The sequence below is a fragment of the Mus caroli genome, unplaced genomic scaffold (assembly GCF_978045245.1).
Source record: "Mus caroli unplaced genomic scaffold, Mus_caroli_1 scaffold_3, whole genome shotgun sequence".
In the NCBI taxonomy this organism is placed as follows: domain Eukaryota; kingdom Metazoa; phylum Chordata; class Mammalia; order Rodentia; family Muridae; genus Mus; species Mus caroli.
The window spans coordinates 56,641,793-56,661,743 of record NW_028227258.1 but is presented as its reverse complement, the minus strand read 5'-3'; the positions used below and the strand labels follow the sequence as shown (position 1 = coordinate 56,661,743).

Sequence of the window (19,951 nt, the reverse complement as noted above, 5' to 3'; positions counted from 1 at the left end):
TGATATTGGTAATATGAATAGAGGTTATATGAACAGTGGTTAGACACTAGGATCCAACTTAATGCCTTGGACTCTACCCTGCCTTGCTAAAAAGGCAAGGGGAGTCAATATATCCTCATGTCTGTGACCTATTTGGGACACTCTAATTTGAGGAAGATTTGGTTTGGACTATTTTCATATCTACCTCTTTTTGTGCAGGTGGGGTTGTTAGGGATAAGACAATGGAAAACATACTCATATTTCATAAGGCTTGAGAGCTATATAGAAGAAAGAAGATTTTTTTTGAAAAGGCTATAGGTAGTACTTAATCAGATTAATTTTGGGGGAGAATGAGGTGGGATCCTCAAATTCTTCTCTTTTTCTGGTTTTTTTTTAAATAGGAAACTCGAATTATTTACCAGTTTCATTATAAGAATTGGCCAGACCATGATGTGCCTTCATCTATAGACCCTATTCTTCAGCTCATCTGGGATATGCGTTGTTACCAAGAAGATGACTGTGTTCCTATATGCATTCACTGCAGGTAAGATGCTGTGGCTGAACCTTCTACAGGGAACAACAACAACAACAGCAACAACAACAGAAACAAACGAGGGTCTGGCTAGGATGTAATTCAGAGAGAAAGTCGGTAGTTGGAACAATCTATTATAAATCCAACTGGTACATTAAACTAATTATCTTTCATTATTATTTATTGTGTGTTTGTATGCACATATGTGCACCCATGTGTGTGAGTCATGACAAACTTAGGGGAGATCATCTCCTTCCACTGTGTGGGCTCTGGGGCTTGAACTCGGATCGTTAGGTAAAGGCATCAAGAGTTATTACTCACTGAGATGCTTGCTGGACCTAAACTTTCTCTTAAGTTACATATGAGCATTGGTTCTGGGAATTCTTGTGAGAAGCTGCCAAGACGTGTCTGAGGTCCACTGTGGCATGACAAATCATGTTCTGGGATGTGGTAGGATTTGAAGGTTCATTTTCTCCCTCCTCAAATCTGCTATGGAATTTCCCAGCCATTGTCCGTTATCTCTGCCAGCAAGTGCCCATGCTATGTGATCTTCTGTTTCAGTGCCGGCTGCGGAAGGACAGGTGTCATTTGTGCTGTTGATTATACATGGATGTTGCTAAAAGATGGGGTGAGTTTCCCAGCAAACACTTCCTGTTTTCTTATTGCATGCATCTGGGCTGCAGAAGTTCCACTTTTCAGAACATCTTCACAACTCATCTTTTCGTATGAAGTGGGTCACTTGTAAATCTCCTCTGTCATATAATTGAATTAGGTCCTCAGTTGGTGCTTCCTAAAGTGTGGTTCCAGGGGGAAGGCCTCAATAATAGTGTACTTGCCTTGTGGCAGAAGGCCACATGTTTGATCCACACGTGACAAAGTGTGATTCTCTAGGGCCAAAGTTATCTGAGAATGTGTTAGAAATATAAATAAAAATCCTGGCCTACCAATGAATCTAGAAAGTTTAGGGGTTGTGAGCCAGCGAGCCCTCTGGGTGATTCTGGGAAATGCTGAAGTTTGAGAACTATTGCCCTGAATTGCGTGTTTCCCCTTCCTTTATCCAAATTGCTCTAGCAGATGGATTTAACTTACTAAAATCAAGTTTGTGCTATTGTCTTGAAATCAGTGTGTGTGTGCATGTGTGTGTGTGTGTGTTTGCACTGCTGTGTGCATGTATGTGTGTGTAGGGTGGATATGTATATATCAGTGGATGCGTACGTGGAGGACAGAGATTCATACTGGGGTCTCCCTCAATTGTCTTCCATTTTATTTTTTGAGACAGGGACTCTACTGAATCTTGACTCAGGCTAGCTGACCAGCGAGCTCCAGGGTTCCACTTGTCTCTCTAAGTACTGGGGTTTCAGACATTCAGACTTTACTGGCTTTTATGTAAGTGCTGGGGCTCTGAACTCAGGTCCTCGTGCTTGCATAGCAGGCCCTTTACCAACTGAGTCATCTCCCTAACGCTCTCTCTCTCTCACCTCTGCCTCCCAAGTGCTGTGATTAAAGGCACAACACCTTTAATCACAGTACCTACCAGTTGTTTAAAGTTTTAAACATTTTTATGTGTCTAGATATTTTATGTGCCTGTATGTCTATATGACTTTTGTGTGCTTAGTGCCTACAGAGGCCAGCAGAGGACATCAGATCCCTTGGAACTATAGTTATAGACAGGCTGCCAAGTGAGTGTTAGAAATGGAACCTGGGTTCTCTGGACCTGCCAGTGCTCTCCCGTCCCTAGAAATCAGTTTTTATATCTGTTAGGAAATGAGAAGTTTAAAATATGGGTTTTAGATTTTCTAGATTATTTTATTTTATAAAACCTCAGATGACTTATCTATTGAGTCTTATCTTGATGGTGTAGACATTTGATCACCCTGTGTAAAATTGTTCTGAATTACACCAATCAGCCTTTTCTAGAGACAATACCAGCTTCTAAGTCAGTGGTTCTCAACCTGTGCCAGGTCAGGACCTCTGGGGAGGGGGGGGTGTCTTATGACCCTTTCACAGGGATCACTTAAAACCTAAGAAAACCAGATATTATGATTTATAATAGCAAAATTACAGTAGTTATGAAGTTGCAATGAAAATAACTTTATGGTTGGGGGTCACCACAACATGAGGAACTGTATTAAAGGGCCACAGCATTAGGAAGGTTGAGAACCACTGCTCTAAATCATGGCAAAAATGATAAGTGACTGTATTGGGTTTCAAAATGCATTCTTAACCTCTGAGCCATAGCTCTAGCTCCAAGGGCACTTGTTGCCCTTGCAGACATTGGTTCCCAGCACTCTCTTATCAGTTTACAATCATCAATAACTCTGGGCACAAGGGATCTAATGCCCTTTTCTACCCTTTGTGGGTACCAGGCACTAAAGTGGTGCATATGTATGCAAACATTCATACACATAAAATAAAACACACATTTTGTAGTGCATTCTTGGGGCTAAGAATATAGTTCAGTTGATAGAATGGTTAGATAACAATTTACCACGTGTGATCTGTCTACGTAAATCTGGAAAATGCGAATGGTAATGCCTGTGATCCTAACACTTGGTAGGTGGAACAAATTGAAAGTCATCCTTGGCTACGTAGCAAGTTTAAGGCTAGCTTGGTCTCTGTGAACTGCTGTCAGAAAGAAAGACATACATAGAGGGAGGGAAGGAGAGAGGGGGGCACATTCTTTTCTTGGTGTTATTCTATATGAGAAGAGTGGGTATCCTAGGAGCACAAGACTAGGAGAAAGCGGCATGATTTGTTAGAAAAAAGATAAAAAAATTTTTTTTCTCTTTGGTTTGACAGATAATTCCCAAGAACTTCAGTGTTTTTAATTTGATTCAGGAGATGCGAACACAGAGGCCTTCACTAGTTCAAACTCAGGTACGGACTGTGGTGAGCGGATGACAATGAGTGTCTGAGCCTTGCTGGGTGTCTGTGTTTATGGTGGGACCTTCGAAAGCCACAGAGTGCACGTGAGCAAGGCCACTCTACTGTGTATTTTTCTATGAGTATCCCAGTGTTTCCTGTAGCCCTGGGCCTGGGTCAGATTATTTTCATTCCTCACAGTTTACCATCTATAATACTCTTTCTTGCTTACAAAGGAAATTGAACAAAAAAGTCCAATGAATTTGACTCATTAAAAAGAACTAGCTAATATCGTAAGGTAACTGGAAAATTTGTAGTTACAAATCCTTCTCTGAAGCCAGAGAAAATCAGGGATCTGTCATTTCTACTCCAAGAGGTGATTTAATTTCTGTTAGGAAGCAAAGAAAACTGAAGTCAGAGCAAGTGTATGCCTCATATGGAGGTCACTACTGCTACCCTTTCCCTACAGTTCCCTTGTCTACAGGCACACTCTAAAAACAGAACTACAACGAGCCAGCATTATGTCATATCACTTTTGAACCCACCCTAGATTGATCATAGAGGTTGACTGCACTAGGAATATTCTTCCTTTTTCTTCTAAGCCCAAATCTCTCACTGCCTATAATCTTAGTTTCATACATATTTATACATCAGTAATTTCCCTCAAATGTATACATTTATACATCTTTGAAATGGAACTTAATTTAGTCACTCGTTCACTCAGTTTTTCATTGATATTTATTATGTGCAAGGCATTTTGTGTATTTTTTTCTAGGAATTATACTTAAGTAGAAAGATCCTGAAGTGCTTCAAGTCCCTTATAAAGGAATTTGCATATCACTTTAGAGATAAAGCAGTTCACAGTGGCAGTTTAGATGTTTTAATGTTCAAGTTGTGAATGAAGGGGAAACTGAAGAGCTATTAATACAAAAGCATCTGTTTGGCCCACACAGGTTTTCCATGAATAGGTTATGGAAAAAATAATTTTTCATATGCTGTCTGTAGGTGTTTTCTATATTCAACCTATGAGGGGAAAGTTTATGTGAAGTGGAAGCCTTAGCTGGCTCGGAAGGAAGGCAGAGTTTATAAACACACAGACACAGCAGTAAGCACACAGCCTTGTTATATGACTTCAACATTAAATTTACAGATAATACTCTGTCTTAGATAGGGTTTTACTGCTGTGAACGGACACCATGACCAAGGCAAGTCTTATAAAAAACAACATTTAATTGGGGCTGGCTTACAGGTTCAGAGGTTTAGTCCATTATCATCAAGGTGGGAGCATGGCAGTATCCAGGCAGGCATGACACAGGAGTTGCTGAGAGTTCTATGTCTTTATCCAAAGGCTGCTAGTGGAAGACTGACTTCCAGGCAACTAGGGTGAGGATCTTATACCCACACCCACAGTGACACACCCATTCCAACCAGGTCACACCTATTCCAACAAGGCCACACCTTCAGATGGTGCCACTCCCTGGTCCAAGGATATACAAACCATCACATACTCCATTTCAGAAAATCCCATCTCTCTCTGGCCTAGTTTTAGTAATTCAAAAGTAACTGGAGAAACTTTCATATCTAGCATTGTTAGTGACTAGTTAAATGAATCTAATAGTTGTAGCTGATTCTTCCAACACTGCAAAATGGCAGTCTAGCCAGATGGGGCTTCCTGTTTGAGGCCCATTCTCATTCATAGACTTTGTCTCTGTTTCTCTCTGTCTCTCTGTCTCTCTCTGTCTCCCCCTCTCTTTCTCTCTCTGACAAGTCTGACTTTCATACCCCCACCTGGCTTAGAATTCACCACTGAGGACTAGGCTGGCCTTGAAGTTGCAGCAATCCTCCTGCCTTAGCTTCCTGAGTGCTGGAATTATGGGAGCAAATGACAGTGGCTGGCTACTTTTTCTGTCTTAAAAAAAATAATAATAGCATTCCAACACTCCGCTGGGTGATATAGACACTGCATTGTTCTCTTGCTAAAAATATCTTTGAAATGTGCTTTATTTAAATAGTGTTGTAAAGTTTCAGAGGAAGTGCTTCAGGAAAAGGAAAGGCCAAAGTGAAGTAAAAAAGCCATAAGCCTTGTAGCACATGGTAAGAGTAGGCGTCCCATTTCTCTGCATTGAATCACTGTAGTCGCTCATTTCCAACCTTTATCCAGTGGTTTACTTTTCTTTTGTATCTTTGCTGCTATACAATTTCAGAAACTTGATCTGAATACACTAAACTAAGTCAGACAATTCAGTTTTTAAGCCACGTGCCAGGAAGTACTTCTGAATGGCCTTGGACAAACTAAATGTAAGCAGGTATAATAGCCTTCCTACTTCATCGAGCAATTGTGAAGGCCAAGTTAGAGAATACATATTGAAGCTATCAATTCATATACTAACCGCTACTTGATAATTTTTTCATAAATAGAGGTGACTTACAAAAAAATGCACCTAAGATAACATACACAATAAAAAATGCTAGCAAAGAAAACAGAGAGGTTAAAGATAAGTTTAAAAGTAGAGTTAGCATAGGAAAGAAGCATGCCAGAGAATCCTTGTGTGTTAGCTACAGTTCCTGTAGAATAAGCGTTCCTCATAGCCTAACAGTATGGACACATCCGCCATAGGCCACACAGCATAAGCCACCGTTCCTGGGTTTAGTGATGGATGGATGCTGTTAGTGATGGATGTTTCCATTTTGAAATAAGCTTCTGTAATTCACCTGATGTTTTGATTTTCTTCATTTGCCTGGCTTGTGATACTCTCCAGGAACAATACGAACTGGTCTACAGTGCTGTGTTAGAACTGTTTAAGAGGCACATGGATATTATCTCTGATAATCACCTTGGAAGAGAGGTAATGTTTAAATTTATATGTATGTATGTGTGTATATATATATATACATATATATATATATACACACACATGTATGTATGTATATGTACACACACATACATATATATCTATATATGTGTGTACGTGTATATATATATATATATATATATATATATATATATATGTGTGTGTGTGTGTGCGTGTATATATATTTTTACCCATATGTTTTTGGCTAAAGGCTCTCAGATTATTTGCCAGATTTACGTATAGTCACAGCTGAATTGGAATGTCAGACCCTGTCTCTAAGAACAAAAAACAAGACAAAGCCAATTTTAATATTTTGTGAATTCAATGCCAGTCTGGTCTACAGAGTGAGTGCCAGGACAGTCAGGGCTACACAGAAAGACCCTGTCTCTAAAACCAATATATAGCACATTATGATGTTTTAAGGTATGTATACATGTGGGCTGACTAAACCAAGATGACTAACCTATTCATTATTTTATTTACTTTAAATTTAAGATCTATATTCTATATAGTTTTCTAATACATAATACATCATTATTATCTGTGGTCATTGTATTCTATAGTAAAACTCCTGAATTTAATCCTTTTATCTAGCTGAAATTTTGTGTCTGTTGATCAACATTGTCTCAAAATTTCCGTCTTACTCCCTGATCACTAGCGCTCTACTCTGTGTGTTTGTGTGTTTAGCTTATTTAACGCAGAGCAACGTCCTCCAGGTTCATCTACATTGTCAAGAGTAACAAAATATCACTTTTGAATGATACTCTGAATCGAACATAGACCTGGGAGTGAGTGCCAGATAACTGCTTTAGCACTGAGATGTATCACAAGCTCTGTTTTTCAACCTCTAAGTTTTGAGACAGGGTTTTATTAAGTTGTCCAGACTGACCTTGAACTGATCCTCCTAAGCTGAAATTATAAGCCTATATTACCATGCTGGGCACTGTGCGTGCGCGTGTGTGTGTGTGTGTGTGTGTGTGTGTGTGTGTGTGTGTGTGTGTGTAATTGCACCTAGCATTGTGTATGTGTATATGTGTAATAGGTCTGCACTTGTGCATGTGTGCTCACCACTGCAGATACACATAGAGGCAGAGGTTAACATAAAATGTCTTCCTCAATCGCTTTCCCACCTTATGTTTCTGAGACATGTGTCTCACTGAAATTACAACTCTTTAGTTTTGCTTAGACTCTACTCAGCAAGCCCTCTCTCCCCTGGATATATCTACCTGTTCTCATCTTCAGTACTGGGGTTATAGGTCCATCATATTTAGTTTTTATGAGCTTTCTGGGGGCCTAAACACAGGCCCTCTCACAGGCCATTATTTCCTTCTTTTTAAAGGGGGTAATAATATTCCATTGTGAATACATGCCACATTTTCTCTATCTACTCATCTATGGATGGATACCTAGGTTGACTCCATAATTTGTTCAGTGTGAATAATGCCACAATAAACATAAACACACTCCATTAATTTCATCTTCCCTATAATAAATCCTGAAAAATTATATGGTAGTTCTGTTTTTCACTTTTTGAGGGACCACTTTGATTTTTCATAATACCTATACTAGTTCATCCTTCCACAACTGTATATACATGTGCTGTTCTCCTATATTCTTACTAACATTGAACTGTTGCTTGCTAACAATTATCTATCTGCCCTCCACCTTAGTCCTGGGGATTGAACCCGGGGAGGAACTCTTTAGTTTCCATTATTGATTCAATTGCCTTACTAGTTAATTTCTATTTAGATTTATTATTTGCTCCTTAGCCGGTTTTTATATGGTAGGTATCGCCAAGATCTGAACCATTCGATCTAGGTTATCCAATGTGTTAGTATGCACTATATGTGGTACTTCCATGCAGTTGTTTATAGTATTTTAACAGATCATTAGTAACTTCACATTGTCATCTTGTGTGTGAGGGAGCATATGTAGATGTGTGAGTGTGTCAATGTGTGTGAGCACATGTAGGCTTGTGAAGGTCAGAGGTCAACTTCGGGTGTCACTCCTCAGTAGCCATAAACCTTGTTTTGAGACATAGTCTCTCATCGGGCCTCAGGTTACTGAGTATGCTAGGCTAGCTACCAGGAAGCCCCAGGGGGCCTCGTCTCCACCTCTCTAGTACTGGGATTTCAGGTGTGTTATACCCTGCCAAGTTTGTTTGTTTATTATTTGCCTATTCTGGGAATTGAGCTTAAGTGCTTACCAAAATACGACTTATCCAGTTCCTACATTTTTACCTTTGATTTATAATTTGAATTTTTTTTCCTTAGTGTAGCTAAAGTCTAATCAGTTTTGTTCACCTTATCCATTTTTCCTTGGTTTTATGAAGGTCTTGAACAGGCAAGAGCACTGCTTTCTCTCTACTTTATTTATTTATTTATTTGTTTGTTTGTTTGTTTGTTTCAAGACAGGGTTTCTCTGTGTAGCCCTGGCTGTCCTGGAACTCACTGTGTAGACCAGGCTGGCCTCGAACTCAGAAATTTACCTGCCTCTGTCTCCCAAGTGCTGGGATCAAAGGCGTGCGCCACCACTGCCCGGCTCTTATCTCTGCTTTAATCTTTAATATTTTCTGGTTGTTGCTAAGTTTGAGGTTGATTTTAGTCCACCCCCCTCCACCCCACACCTAGTTCCTTAAAATGTAAAGTTATGCTGTTCATTTGGGATCTTTCTTTATAAAATAAATATGTCATTTATTTTATATCAACTCATGCAAGCTAAATAAACATTGATTCATATTTAACACTACATTTTACTAATTCTTTAAGAATGTATTAAAAATGTTTTGATCATTTTACCCTGGCTTCTCTCCCTAATTCTTCCCAGAACTACCGCCCATCTCTCTACCCCTTCCTAACTTCATGTCCTATTCTTAAAAAGGCAACCCACCAAGTCTAGTTTGTGCTGCTAATATACTTATGGGTGTGGGACCAACCACTGGAGTAAGGTTGACCTACCAGGGCCTACACCCTTAATAAAACCCTCACTCTCCCTTCCCCAGAAGCCATCACCGGTCATAGCAACTCACTTAAGAGTGTGTATTATTGAGCCCATCCCCCATCCACGTTTGCGTCGACTGGCTTGGTTTTATGAAGGTCTTGAACAGGCAAGAGCACTGCTTGATTTCCTGAATGAAGTAGTCTTGTCATGTCCGGAATACAGTTTCAGCCCAGCCCTCCCTGATCTGTCTGTCCCCTTTTCCATGATCGTCCCTGTGCCTTGTGGGGGATATGGGGGCGGGGGACAGGTGTTACTTCCCAGTCTTCCCAATATTAAAATGTTTCATTGACATTGCGTCATGAAAAACAAACAAGGCAAAACAAACATACAAACAAAAAAACTCTGACATCTCTTTTGAAGATTCAAGCAGAACGCTCAATTCCTGAACAAAACCTTACGATAGAAGCTGACTCTTGTCCTCTGGATTTACCAAAAAAGTGAGTAAATTTTGCTTATCTAAGTGTTGACTCACTGTGCCTAAAGGATGACATCTCACGCTCCAGTTGCTATGCTACTGGAAGAGACCTCTTTTCGGTATGGTCATCATTCTCTCCTTGCTTTTCAGCGCCATGAGGGATGTGAAAATGGCAAACCAGCATAGCAAACAAGGGGCTGAAGCCGAGAGCACTGGAGGGTCTTCCCTTGGCCTCAGGACTTCTACGATAAATGCTGAGGAAGAGTTGGTTTTGCACTCGGCTAAATCAAGCCCTTCTTTTAACTGTTTAGAGCTAAACTGCGGGTGTAACAACAAGGCTGTCATAACCAGGAACGGGCAGGCAAGGGCTTCTCCAGTCGTGGGAGAGCCTCTTCAGAAGTATCAAAGTCTGGATTTCGGTTCCATGTTGTTTGGGTCGCATCCTAGTGCTGTGCTCATAAACACAGCGGACAGGTATCACAATTCAAAGGGGCTGGTAAAACGGACCAAATCAACTCCCTTTGAACTGATTCAGCAGAGAAAAACAAATGACTTGGCCAAGGGAGATGGTTTTTCATGCCTAGAATCTCAGCTGCATGAGCACTACCGTCTCACGGAGCTGCAGGCGCAAAGAGTGGCCCATGTTTCTTCAGAAGAGCTGAATTATTCACTGCCTGGTGCCTGTGCTGTGACTTGTGTGCCCCAGCACAGCCCCGGCGCTTTGAGAGTGCATTTGTGCACATCTTTAGCGGAAGATCCTTATTTTTCATCATCCCCTCCGAATAGTGCTGATTCGAAGATGTCTTTTGATCTGCCTGAGAAACAAGATGGAGCCACTTCTCCTGGCGCTCTATTTCCAGCCTCTTCTACAACCTCCTTCTCTTATAGCAACCCACACGACTCCCTAATGATGAACACTCTGACCAGCTTTTCCCCACCATTAAACCAAGAGACAGCTGTAGAAGGCAAGTTTGTTTTGTTTGTTTGTTTGTTTGTGATTTTGCCTGGTTTCCATTACATAATTTGGTTTCTTCTCACCCTAGCCCTTCTCTTCCTCTGCTTCTTTTTCTTCTCGAAGAAGTAAGTTCTGGGAGTGCTTTGGTGATGTACTAAATAAATTGATGATAACAGTAGTGGAGGCACTCAGGTCTGGGGACCCATCTGTGCCAACAGGAGAGCCTCAAACATGGCCAATTCTTATTCCAGACTTGTTTGCCAAAAGCCCATAAGCTACCTTTAGCATGCAGAAGCAGCTTCCCAAATACAGAGGGCAAACTGATCAACAGCACTGCGCGATCTCCCAGTAATATTTGTTATACCGTCATGTATCTGTAATGAGTTGAACACATTGCTAAGCATTGAATTCTTTTCCTGTAGGAGTGGAAAGGATAGGGCCTGATTTCCTGCGCTTTTGCAGTGGCTAAGTCGATGAGAATATGTTTAGTATCGTGTGACATTTTTTTTTAAAAATCTTTTAACACATTTATATTTATCTCTTAAAGTTCTAGAATTTTTTTATATATCAAATATACTGTTTTAACTAAGTAGTCAGAAAGTAATAGTGAACGTACTATTAGAGGTTATTATGGGGTGTTTCTTTGCCTTTTCTTTTTAGTAAAGTGGATTGAACCTAGTACCTCACACATGTCAGGCAGGTGTTTTAAGTTGAATCCGCAGCCCTAATAATTTGATGTTGAAGATGAAGGAAGCAAAGAGCAAGTTTAATTCTCTTAGGCATATCTCGAGGTAATCTGTGGAGAGCATTTACTTAGAAAGGATAGAAAACTGTTGTTCTATATTATTAAATGCCATTTCTTTTGTCTTTTTTTTTTTTTTTTAACGTCACAGGGCTTGAATCCAGCCAGCTAGGAAAGAGCTCTGTAACTGAGCTAGAGCCCCAGCACACATCTCTTTCTTCTCTCTTTTCTTGATTTAGATAAGGTCTTACTACCCACGCTGGCCTGGATTTCATAGATGTCAGGCTGATCTGCAACTCACAGCAGTCCTGCTTCAGATTCCCAGCTGCTGGCATTAGTTTCTCTCTTTCCTTCTCTCTGTGTGTATGGTGTGTGTGTGTGTGTGTGTGTGTGTGTGTGTATGTGTGTGTGTGTAGGTCAGAGGTGACTTGCAGAGAGAGAGAGGGAGAGAGGTTTCTCGTTCTACCATGTGATTCTGGGTTTTCAGAACTCAGGTTTTCAGGCTTAGTAGCAGGAAGTACCTTTACCCACTGAGTCATTTCACCATCTGATGTTTTCTTTTTATAAATAGCCATAATACTTTAAATTCCTTAGAGCATCAAAAATAACAACAAAGTTATTTTCATAATGTAGCAAAATTGACATGTCTGCCATCTGGTGGCAGTTTCTTATAATGGCATGTAAAATGTTCACACATTCTGAGTATTATTAGACAGAAAACCCTGCCCTAGCGCTCTAGTTCACTTCTAATCCCAGAAGTTTCTCCCACTTTCTTGATAAACTATATCTGTTTCTGTAACAAGCATTCATATTTTGGGTTCTGGGTGGACTGAAGGAAGAATATTTTGCTTTTGTTTTCAGTTTTTGGTTTTTTTAAAGACAGGGTTTCTCTGTGAAGCCCTTGCTGTTCTGGAACTCACTCTGTAGACCTGGCTGGCCTCAAACTCAAAGAACCAATCCACCTGCCTCTGCTTCTCAAGTGCTGGAATTAAAGGCATGTGCCACCACTATCCAGCAAAAAAACGATTTTTAAAAATATCTCTTGCATAAATAAATGCTTAGCTGATGAAAATGTCCTATTGTGAATTCAATGGAAAACAAAAGGAAAGAGTTATGTAGAAGATAATCCAAACCACCCTAGTAGCAACTCCATCAGAATGTGGGGGCACACTTAAAACTTTACATCCAGCAAAGAATTTCAAAGAATAAAAAAATTTACCTACAGACTAATTTATTCTGTTTCCTAGAGTAACCAAATGCAAATCTGTTAAATTTATACTTAGGATGAGATTAGAATGCAAGAATCTTCTTTATTCTTATAAAACATTGCGATTACATTTCTATTACTTGGATAGCTACTTCTCGGAGGACAGACGATGAAATCCCCCCGCCACTCCCTGAACGGACACCCGAGTCTTTTATTGTGGTTGAGGAAGCCGGTGAGTACAGTTCAGTAAGTATGAAGTGTGTGTCCCTTCTCAGGTCCCTTCAGTGTTCTATGTGCTGCTGCTGCGCATCCATCTGCCTCCTTTAAATATAAACTCCTTCCTAAGAACTGGCCATGTCTGCTTTCTTGCAGGAGAGCCCTCACCACGTGTTACCGAATCCTTACCTCTGGTGGTAACATTTGGAGCATCACCAGAATGCAGTGGGACATCTGAAATGAAGAGCCATGACTCTGGAGGGTTTACACCAAGCAAGGTTTGTAACTCCTTTTCTGACTCAACTCATTTATATTCAACTGACTATAGTTTTATTCTACACATTTAATTTTTTTAGACATATTTATTTTATTTTAGGTGTAAGAATGTTTTGCTTGTATGTATACATGTGTATCTTGTGCCTGCAGAAGTCAAAAGAGGGCATGGGATCCTCTGGAACAGGATTTAGGGATGGTTGTGAGCCACCATGTGAGTGCTGGGAACTGAACCCAGGTCTCCTGCCAGAGCAACAAGTGCTCTAACTGCTGTGCTATCTCTCCAGACCCTTCTCTTCATTTTGACAACTGCCATTCAATAATTATTAAGTAGATCCTAACATAAAACAACATGGTAGAGGCTGTGGGGGATGGGAAAGATGTGCAAGGCACATTTCTTACTCTTAAGAAAAATATAAGAAAAATTAAAAAAATAAAGGTAAATATTGCAAAAAAAGAAACTTACATTGAAAGTACAGGATGTGTATATGAATCTTTATGTTTATTTTATGAAGACCATATATCAATGATACATGAAAGATACAGAGATCCAAAAAGACATGGGAGCTTTTTTAGGTTGGAAGTAATCAGAAAAACCCAGTGAAAGAGAAAACCTTTGAGCTGATTCCTAAAAGGCAGTTAAGGCAAAAGCAAATCAACCGTTTCATAAGTAGACAGATTATTAACTGTAGCCACTTCATGGGCTGCTCATCTTAGCAGTGAAATCACAAACAACAACTTTTTTTTTTTTTTTTTTTTTTTTGGTTTTTCGAAACAGGGTTTCTCTGTGTAGCCCTGGCTGTCCTGGAACTCACTTTATAGACCAGGCTGACCTTGAACTCAGAAATCCGCCTGCCTCTGCCTCCTGCAGGAGTGCTGGGATTAAAGGCGTGCGCCACCACGCCCGGCTCAAACAACAACTTTTAATGACATATACATGTTACTTAAACCACTTGGAATACTGTTTCCTCATTCTAGAAGAAAAATCTGTGCTCCTGATAATCTGTTCTACATTTCTATATATTCTTTGAACCAACTATATAAGTATGTACATTGGTTTCAGAGAACAGAAAATCAATCAGTCATTTAGAAGTCTCTACAAGATTGTGGGTGTGGCTTAGTGCTAAGCATTTGTTGAGCTCTGTAAGACTCTAGCTTTATTCCCCAGTACTAAATTAAAGAAATATCTCCTATAATTGTAATGCTGGAAAATTACAGTGTTAACATAATGTTGTTACAATTATTATTAATAGTATGCACACACATAATGGTCTTCTTATTAACTCACATAGTGAAGAACAATTAGCCCTTTTCAGTATCATAAAGTAATTACAATTTCAACAACTTATCTCCAAATAAAATTTTATGGCAATGTTCTAAATTATGAAATAAATAATTCAGAAGGAGATCAATTTAGAACTAATTTCCATATGATATAAAAGTATGAAGATCACTGTAAGAGTTAAGGGTTCCTTTTTATAATTCAGCACAGTTATGAATTAAGAAATATGGCTGTCACTTAATTTTTAAAAATGTTATCTATTGCTTCAAGCTTGTATTGTGTTTATACATATTACTCTTTCCCTTTTTTCCTATTTAGAATGTGAAACTCCGAAGTCCCAAATCAGGTAAAGACTTCTCTTGACTTTCGATGACATTTAGTTCTAAGGACGTGTGCTGTAAGAACGGCTTGTTAGGAATTCAGTTCAGGAAGATTCATGATGCTTGTAATAGCTTTACTATCTTGATTCATTTTTGGTTTTCTCATACTAACAATGTTTGTTCTGTCATGGGCAAAGTAAAAGCAAGGTCCTTTAAAAAAACATTATTTCAGATAGAATATTTTAAAATTCAAATAGTTAAAACAATATTGTATAAAAAAAACCAAATCAAACCAAACAAACAAATGAACAAAAAAACAGCAAACTACACTACATAAAAACTACACGTAAAAAGAGACACATAAAACAGAAGAACAGAAGAAATATCTCAGAAGCAAACCCACAAGTGCTTCTATAGCCAACTGACTTTTGACAAAGATGCTATGAACATACATGGGAGAATGGATAAGGCTTTCTTGCTTGCTTGTTTGCTTGCTTTCTCTCTCTCTCTCTCTCTTCTTTCTCTCTCTCTTTCTCTTTCTTTCTTTCTTTCTTTCTTTCTTTCTTTCTTTCTTTCTTTCTTTCTTTCTTTCTTTCTTTCCTTCCTTCTTTTGGTTTTTTTTTTTGAGACAGTGTTTCTCTGTGTAGCCCTGGCTGTCCTGGAACTCACTCTGTAGACCAGGCTGGCCTCAAACTCAGAAATTTGCCTGTCTCTGCCTCCCAAGTGCTGGGATTAAAGTCATATGCCACCACCACCTGGCAATGGATAGGATTTTCAACAAATGACTCTGTGAAAATTTGGTATCCACATGTATAACAAAGGTGGGCTCCTACCTCTTACCAGTCGCAAAAACAGCCCAACATCTACTAAAGATTTAATTAGAAGACCTGAAACTATGAAATGACCAGAAGAAACACTTCAGGATTTTGGAATTGGTGAGGACTTTTTTTGAACAAGACATTAAAACAAAACAAAACAAACAAAAACCCAACAACAATAACAACAACAACAACAAAAAACTACAAGGAAACAAAAGTAGAATAGACAAGTGAAATTATTTTAAATAAGTATCCTCACACAGCAAAGGCAACAGTCTTTGCCTTTAACTTAGAAAATCTTTGTGTTTTATGCATCTGACATGCACAGTTGTGCTCAACATTACTTTAGTGACTCAGATCTTATTTTCTTTTTTTTTTTAGTGTGTGTGTGTGTGTGTTTTCTAGACAGGGTTTCTTTGTGTAGTTCTGGCTGTCCTGAAGCTTGCTTTGTAGACCAGTCTGGCCTTGAACTCAGAGATCTGCTTGCTTCTGCCTTCTGAGTGTCGGGAGCAAAGGTGTGCACCACCCTGCCTGGTCTTAGTAACTTGAATTTTAAAATGCGGTGTGGATAGTGACCAAAATGTTTAAGGAAAACAAAAATAATTAACAGCAATATACATACAATGTATATAATATTTCATACTATACACATATACACCCACAAACACACGCACATAGAGAATGAGTTCCAGGACCATCAGAGCTACACAGAGAGGCTGTCTTTGAGGGGAGAGCACGGAGCTGGAGAGGTGTAAAGTTACCTTTTATTCATGTGGATTAGATCCCCATCTTCGAGGTTTACTGCCTCTGTCTGCTAACTTAGGCCTGGTCCTGGGAGCTTCCGGCCTCATCCAATCTAATCCAGGCCTGGAATGTTTTCAGTCCCAGAGGCTTACTGCTGAATAAACTCTGGCTCATTCTGTCTTCACCTGAGTCTAGGTTGTTCTCTCTTCAACCTGTCTCTGTAAAACTCTCCCAATAAAACTGCCTCTCCTCTCCTCTCCTCCCCTTCCCTCCCTTCCACACTCCCTCCCCTCCCCAACCCCCCCTCTGCACTGCCCTCTCTTATATTGCCTCTCTATCCTCTCTCTTGTCATAAGAGTTGGGCATATCCTATTCTGTTAACTATTTCTCTGTCCCTTTGTCTGCCTCTCAATTAGACATCACTTTCAAACATGGGTGCTTTCCTACACAAACTCACTTTGTGATTAAAGGTGTGTGCTAAGGCTGAGCTATACCCCAATTTGAAATAGGTTTTTCCAGTAAACAACACAATCTCCAAGTTCTCAAGTGTGATCAAATGTCCTGTAACACTCCAGGGTTAATCTCACGGGTTACTCTTCCAGAGAACCCAGGTTCAATTCCCAGCATCTGCATGGTGGCTCACAAACATCTGTAATTACAGCTCCATGGGGCCTGATGCCCACTTTTATTGTCTGTGGGCACTGCACACATATCCACACACATACATGCATATAAACTATGCATATAAAATGAAAATAAATGAAAAAAAAAAAAAGAGTAGGGCCTAGAAGATGGCTCAGCATGTGAAAGCACTTGCCTGATCCTCATGTCTGATCCTCCAAACCAGCACAAGCGTATAAGGAGAAGTTAGTCACAAGGCTGTCTGCTGACCTCGACATACGTGCAGTGGCATACACCACACTCCTCCAATAATAATAAATAAAATACAAAGATAAATGCAGGAGAGAATCTATAGAAAAGGCAACCCCTGCACACTGTTAGTGGAGCTGTAACTTAATGCAGCCCTTACTTAAAACAGTATGGAGCCTGGCTCCAGTGGTGTGTGCCTGTAATCCTGGCGCTCTGAGGCATGTCATTGCTGTGACAAAAATAATTGTCAGAAGCAATTTAGGAAAGGAAGGGTTACTCCCGGCTTGTGTTTTGAGGGCAGGTGTAGTGGCAGCAGAGGCATAAAGACCTTGGTTACCTGTGTTGCATCTGCAGTCAGGAAACAGAGGAAGGTAACCGGGGTGCTCAGCTATGTACTCAGCTAGCTCTTTCCTCTTTTTTTTTTTTCAATCTGTAACCCTAGCACATGGACTAATGCATACCACAGTTAGAGTATTTTCCCCTGTTAAGGCCTAGGTAACAGCTACTTGGCTTACCATTATCAGGAAACTTTCTTATATGTTTCTGCTGTTACCAAGGAACTATCTTTTTTTTTCTTTTCCAAGACAGGGTTTCTCTGTGTAGCCCTGGCTGTCCTGGAACTCACTCTGTAGACCAGGCTGACCTCGAACTCAGAAATCCGCCTGTCTCTGCCTCCCAAGTGCTGGGATTAAAGGCATGCGCCACCACGCCTGGCTACCAAGGAACTTTCTAATGCTAAGATTGATTACATATTCGGTTATGTTCTGTGTCCTTGGAAACCAGCCATGCTAGAAGTCAATAGAACTGTGTTATATAGTTATCCACAATAAGCTTGGACCCGAACCAACTACCTAACAGCATTTCCTGTACCTGTATGGAACTTTTATGGTATAAGCTGCCCCTGGGATGAACCCCAACATAAAAGAGACCCCTGCACCAATATAAGAAACTATTTGGAATAAGACTTCCATTTTGAGTAGTGGTCAAGTAAAGTTTAAGTTCCCAAGATCTCTGTGGAAACTGACATCCTACTTGGCAGGAAGAGACATGTACACGGGTAGCTGACATCCTGGTAGGCCAGTTAAGACATGAATATTAGACAAGTCTAATCCCAGCACTTGGGAGGCAGAGTCAGGTGGATCTCTGAGTTCGAGGCTAGCCTGGTCTACAAAGTGAGTTGCAGGACAGCCAGGGCTACACAGAGAAACCATGTCTCAAAAGAAAAAAAAAAAGAAAAGAAAAGAAAAGAAAAGAAAAGAAAAGAAAAGTCTCATCCTGGTAGACAAGTTAAGACAAGAATATTAGACAAGGCAAGTCCCCTGCCACAGTTGAACGCCCCAACCAATAGGAGCAGGATAAATGTACAGCAAACGCTCCTAAGGAAATCCCCTATCTGTATTGGTGAAATAACTTGGCACAGATGTTTGTGGATTTTCGGCTTAATAACCCTGTAGGATCTTAACTCAGGGTCATGGTTCAGTTCCCAAATCTAGACCACGGCCCTGGTTGACCGTCCTGGAGCGTATGTTCCTTGAGATCAGTGTCCATTGTTTGTGAGGTAACTCCTGGCCCCCAGCACCCCTCAGTTAGCTCACCATTCTTTGACAGGCATGCCCAGCAATTCCTTTCCACAGGGACTCTAAACACCATCAAGTTGACAGTCAAGACCAATTATCACAGTTCAACCCCATGTCACCTGGACACCTAAACATCACTTTGAAGACATATTCCTTCCCCTCCTTATCTCCATAGGCTCATGCCCATCTCATAAGGCAAAATACATTAAGTCCAACTTCAAAATTCCCACATTTAGGGTCCAGTTCCTTGATCAAACCCATACCCTCCCCAGAATGTTCCCATGGTCTTTTAACAGTTCTAATACTCTTTATAATAGTAAGTTCAGAGTCTTTTTTGAGACATAAGCACTCTTAATTCTAGGCTGCTATAATATATATACTTTTACATTATACACTTTGAAATATACAACAGGAAAGAATATTCTTGTTCCAAAATGGAGGAATGGGGACATAACAAGAAAAGATAGGGTGGAATCAAGACGGAAACCCAGCAGGGGAAACACCACGTCCTGCAGCTCCATAGCCAGCATTTATAGCTCATGGTAGAATCGTCTGGGCTCAAAAGGGCTTGGGTAGCCCCTGCTCTCCAGCTCTGTTACCTGCAGCACATGCAATCCCGCTCTTGGGTGAGATCTACTTTTGCATGCAGCTTTTCTCAGCAGGCCTCTCATGGTCCTGACATGCTTCATTGTAAGTTAGGCTCTATTGCTACAGCTTGACACAGTGGCTGCTCGCATGGAATCTGACACACAATGTCTGGCCTTAGTGGCTCTCTGTAACTACAACCCAAAACTTTATTCAAACCTATAAAGCCAGGACCACGTGGCTATTGCTGCCAAATTCTATTGCCACCTTGAGATGGTGGCTAGCCTCCTTGGACCACAGTTGCATCCATCTCTGTGTATCTTCCAGTGACCCTAGGAACACACCTTTTTTTTGTTGTTGTTGTTTTGTTTTGTTTTTTTTTTTTTGGAGGGGGGGTTCAAGATAGGATTTCTCTGTGTAGCCCTGGCTGTCCTGGAACTCACTTTGTAGACCAGGCTGGCCTCGAACTCAGAAATCCACCTGCCTCTGCCTCCCAAGTGCTGGGATTAAAGGTGTGTGCCACCATGCCCGGCGAACTGCATGTTTCTTATTGCTTTACTATTTACTTAAACTGTAGACCTGAGTGAGAGAGAGCAGTGGCCATGCCCCAGCCCCAGCACTATTCTCTCTTGAATTTCTTCTGCTAACAAACTAGTCCATCATGTCTGCATCCAGAGCACAGGCAGAATGCAGACATGTTTGTGGCCAGGATATAAACCACA

At 40.4% G+C, this 19,951-nt stretch overlaps 1 protein-coding gene across 1 annotated transcript in view; it reads left to right on the top strand.

Moving 5' to 3' along the window:
• Positions 1 to 19,951, top strand: part of Ptpn22 (protein tyrosine phosphatase non-receptor type 22) — a 54,901-nt gene that overhangs the window by 19,943 nt on the left and 15,007 nt on the right. Inside the window, exons 12-20 of the mRNA XM_085835261.1 lie at positions 381 to 523; positions 1,073 to 1,139; positions 3,311 to 3,388; positions 6,133 to 6,219; positions 9,586 to 9,662; positions 9,791 to 10,605; positions 12,693 to 12,776; positions 12,917 to 13,038; positions 14,634 to 14,661. Coding sequence (XP_085691387.1) covers positions 381 to 523; positions 1,073 to 1,139; positions 3,311 to 3,388; positions 6,133 to 6,219; positions 9,586 to 9,662; positions 9,791 to 10,605; positions 12,693 to 12,776; positions 12,917 to 13,038; positions 14,634 to 14,661 — 1,501 coding nt within the window. The remainder of the gene's footprint in view (positions 1 to 380; positions 524 to 1,072; positions 1,140 to 3,310; positions 3,389 to 6,132; positions 6,220 to 9,585; positions 9,663 to 9,790; positions 10,606 to 12,692; positions 12,777 to 12,916; positions 13,039 to 14,633; positions 14,662 to 19,951) is intronic.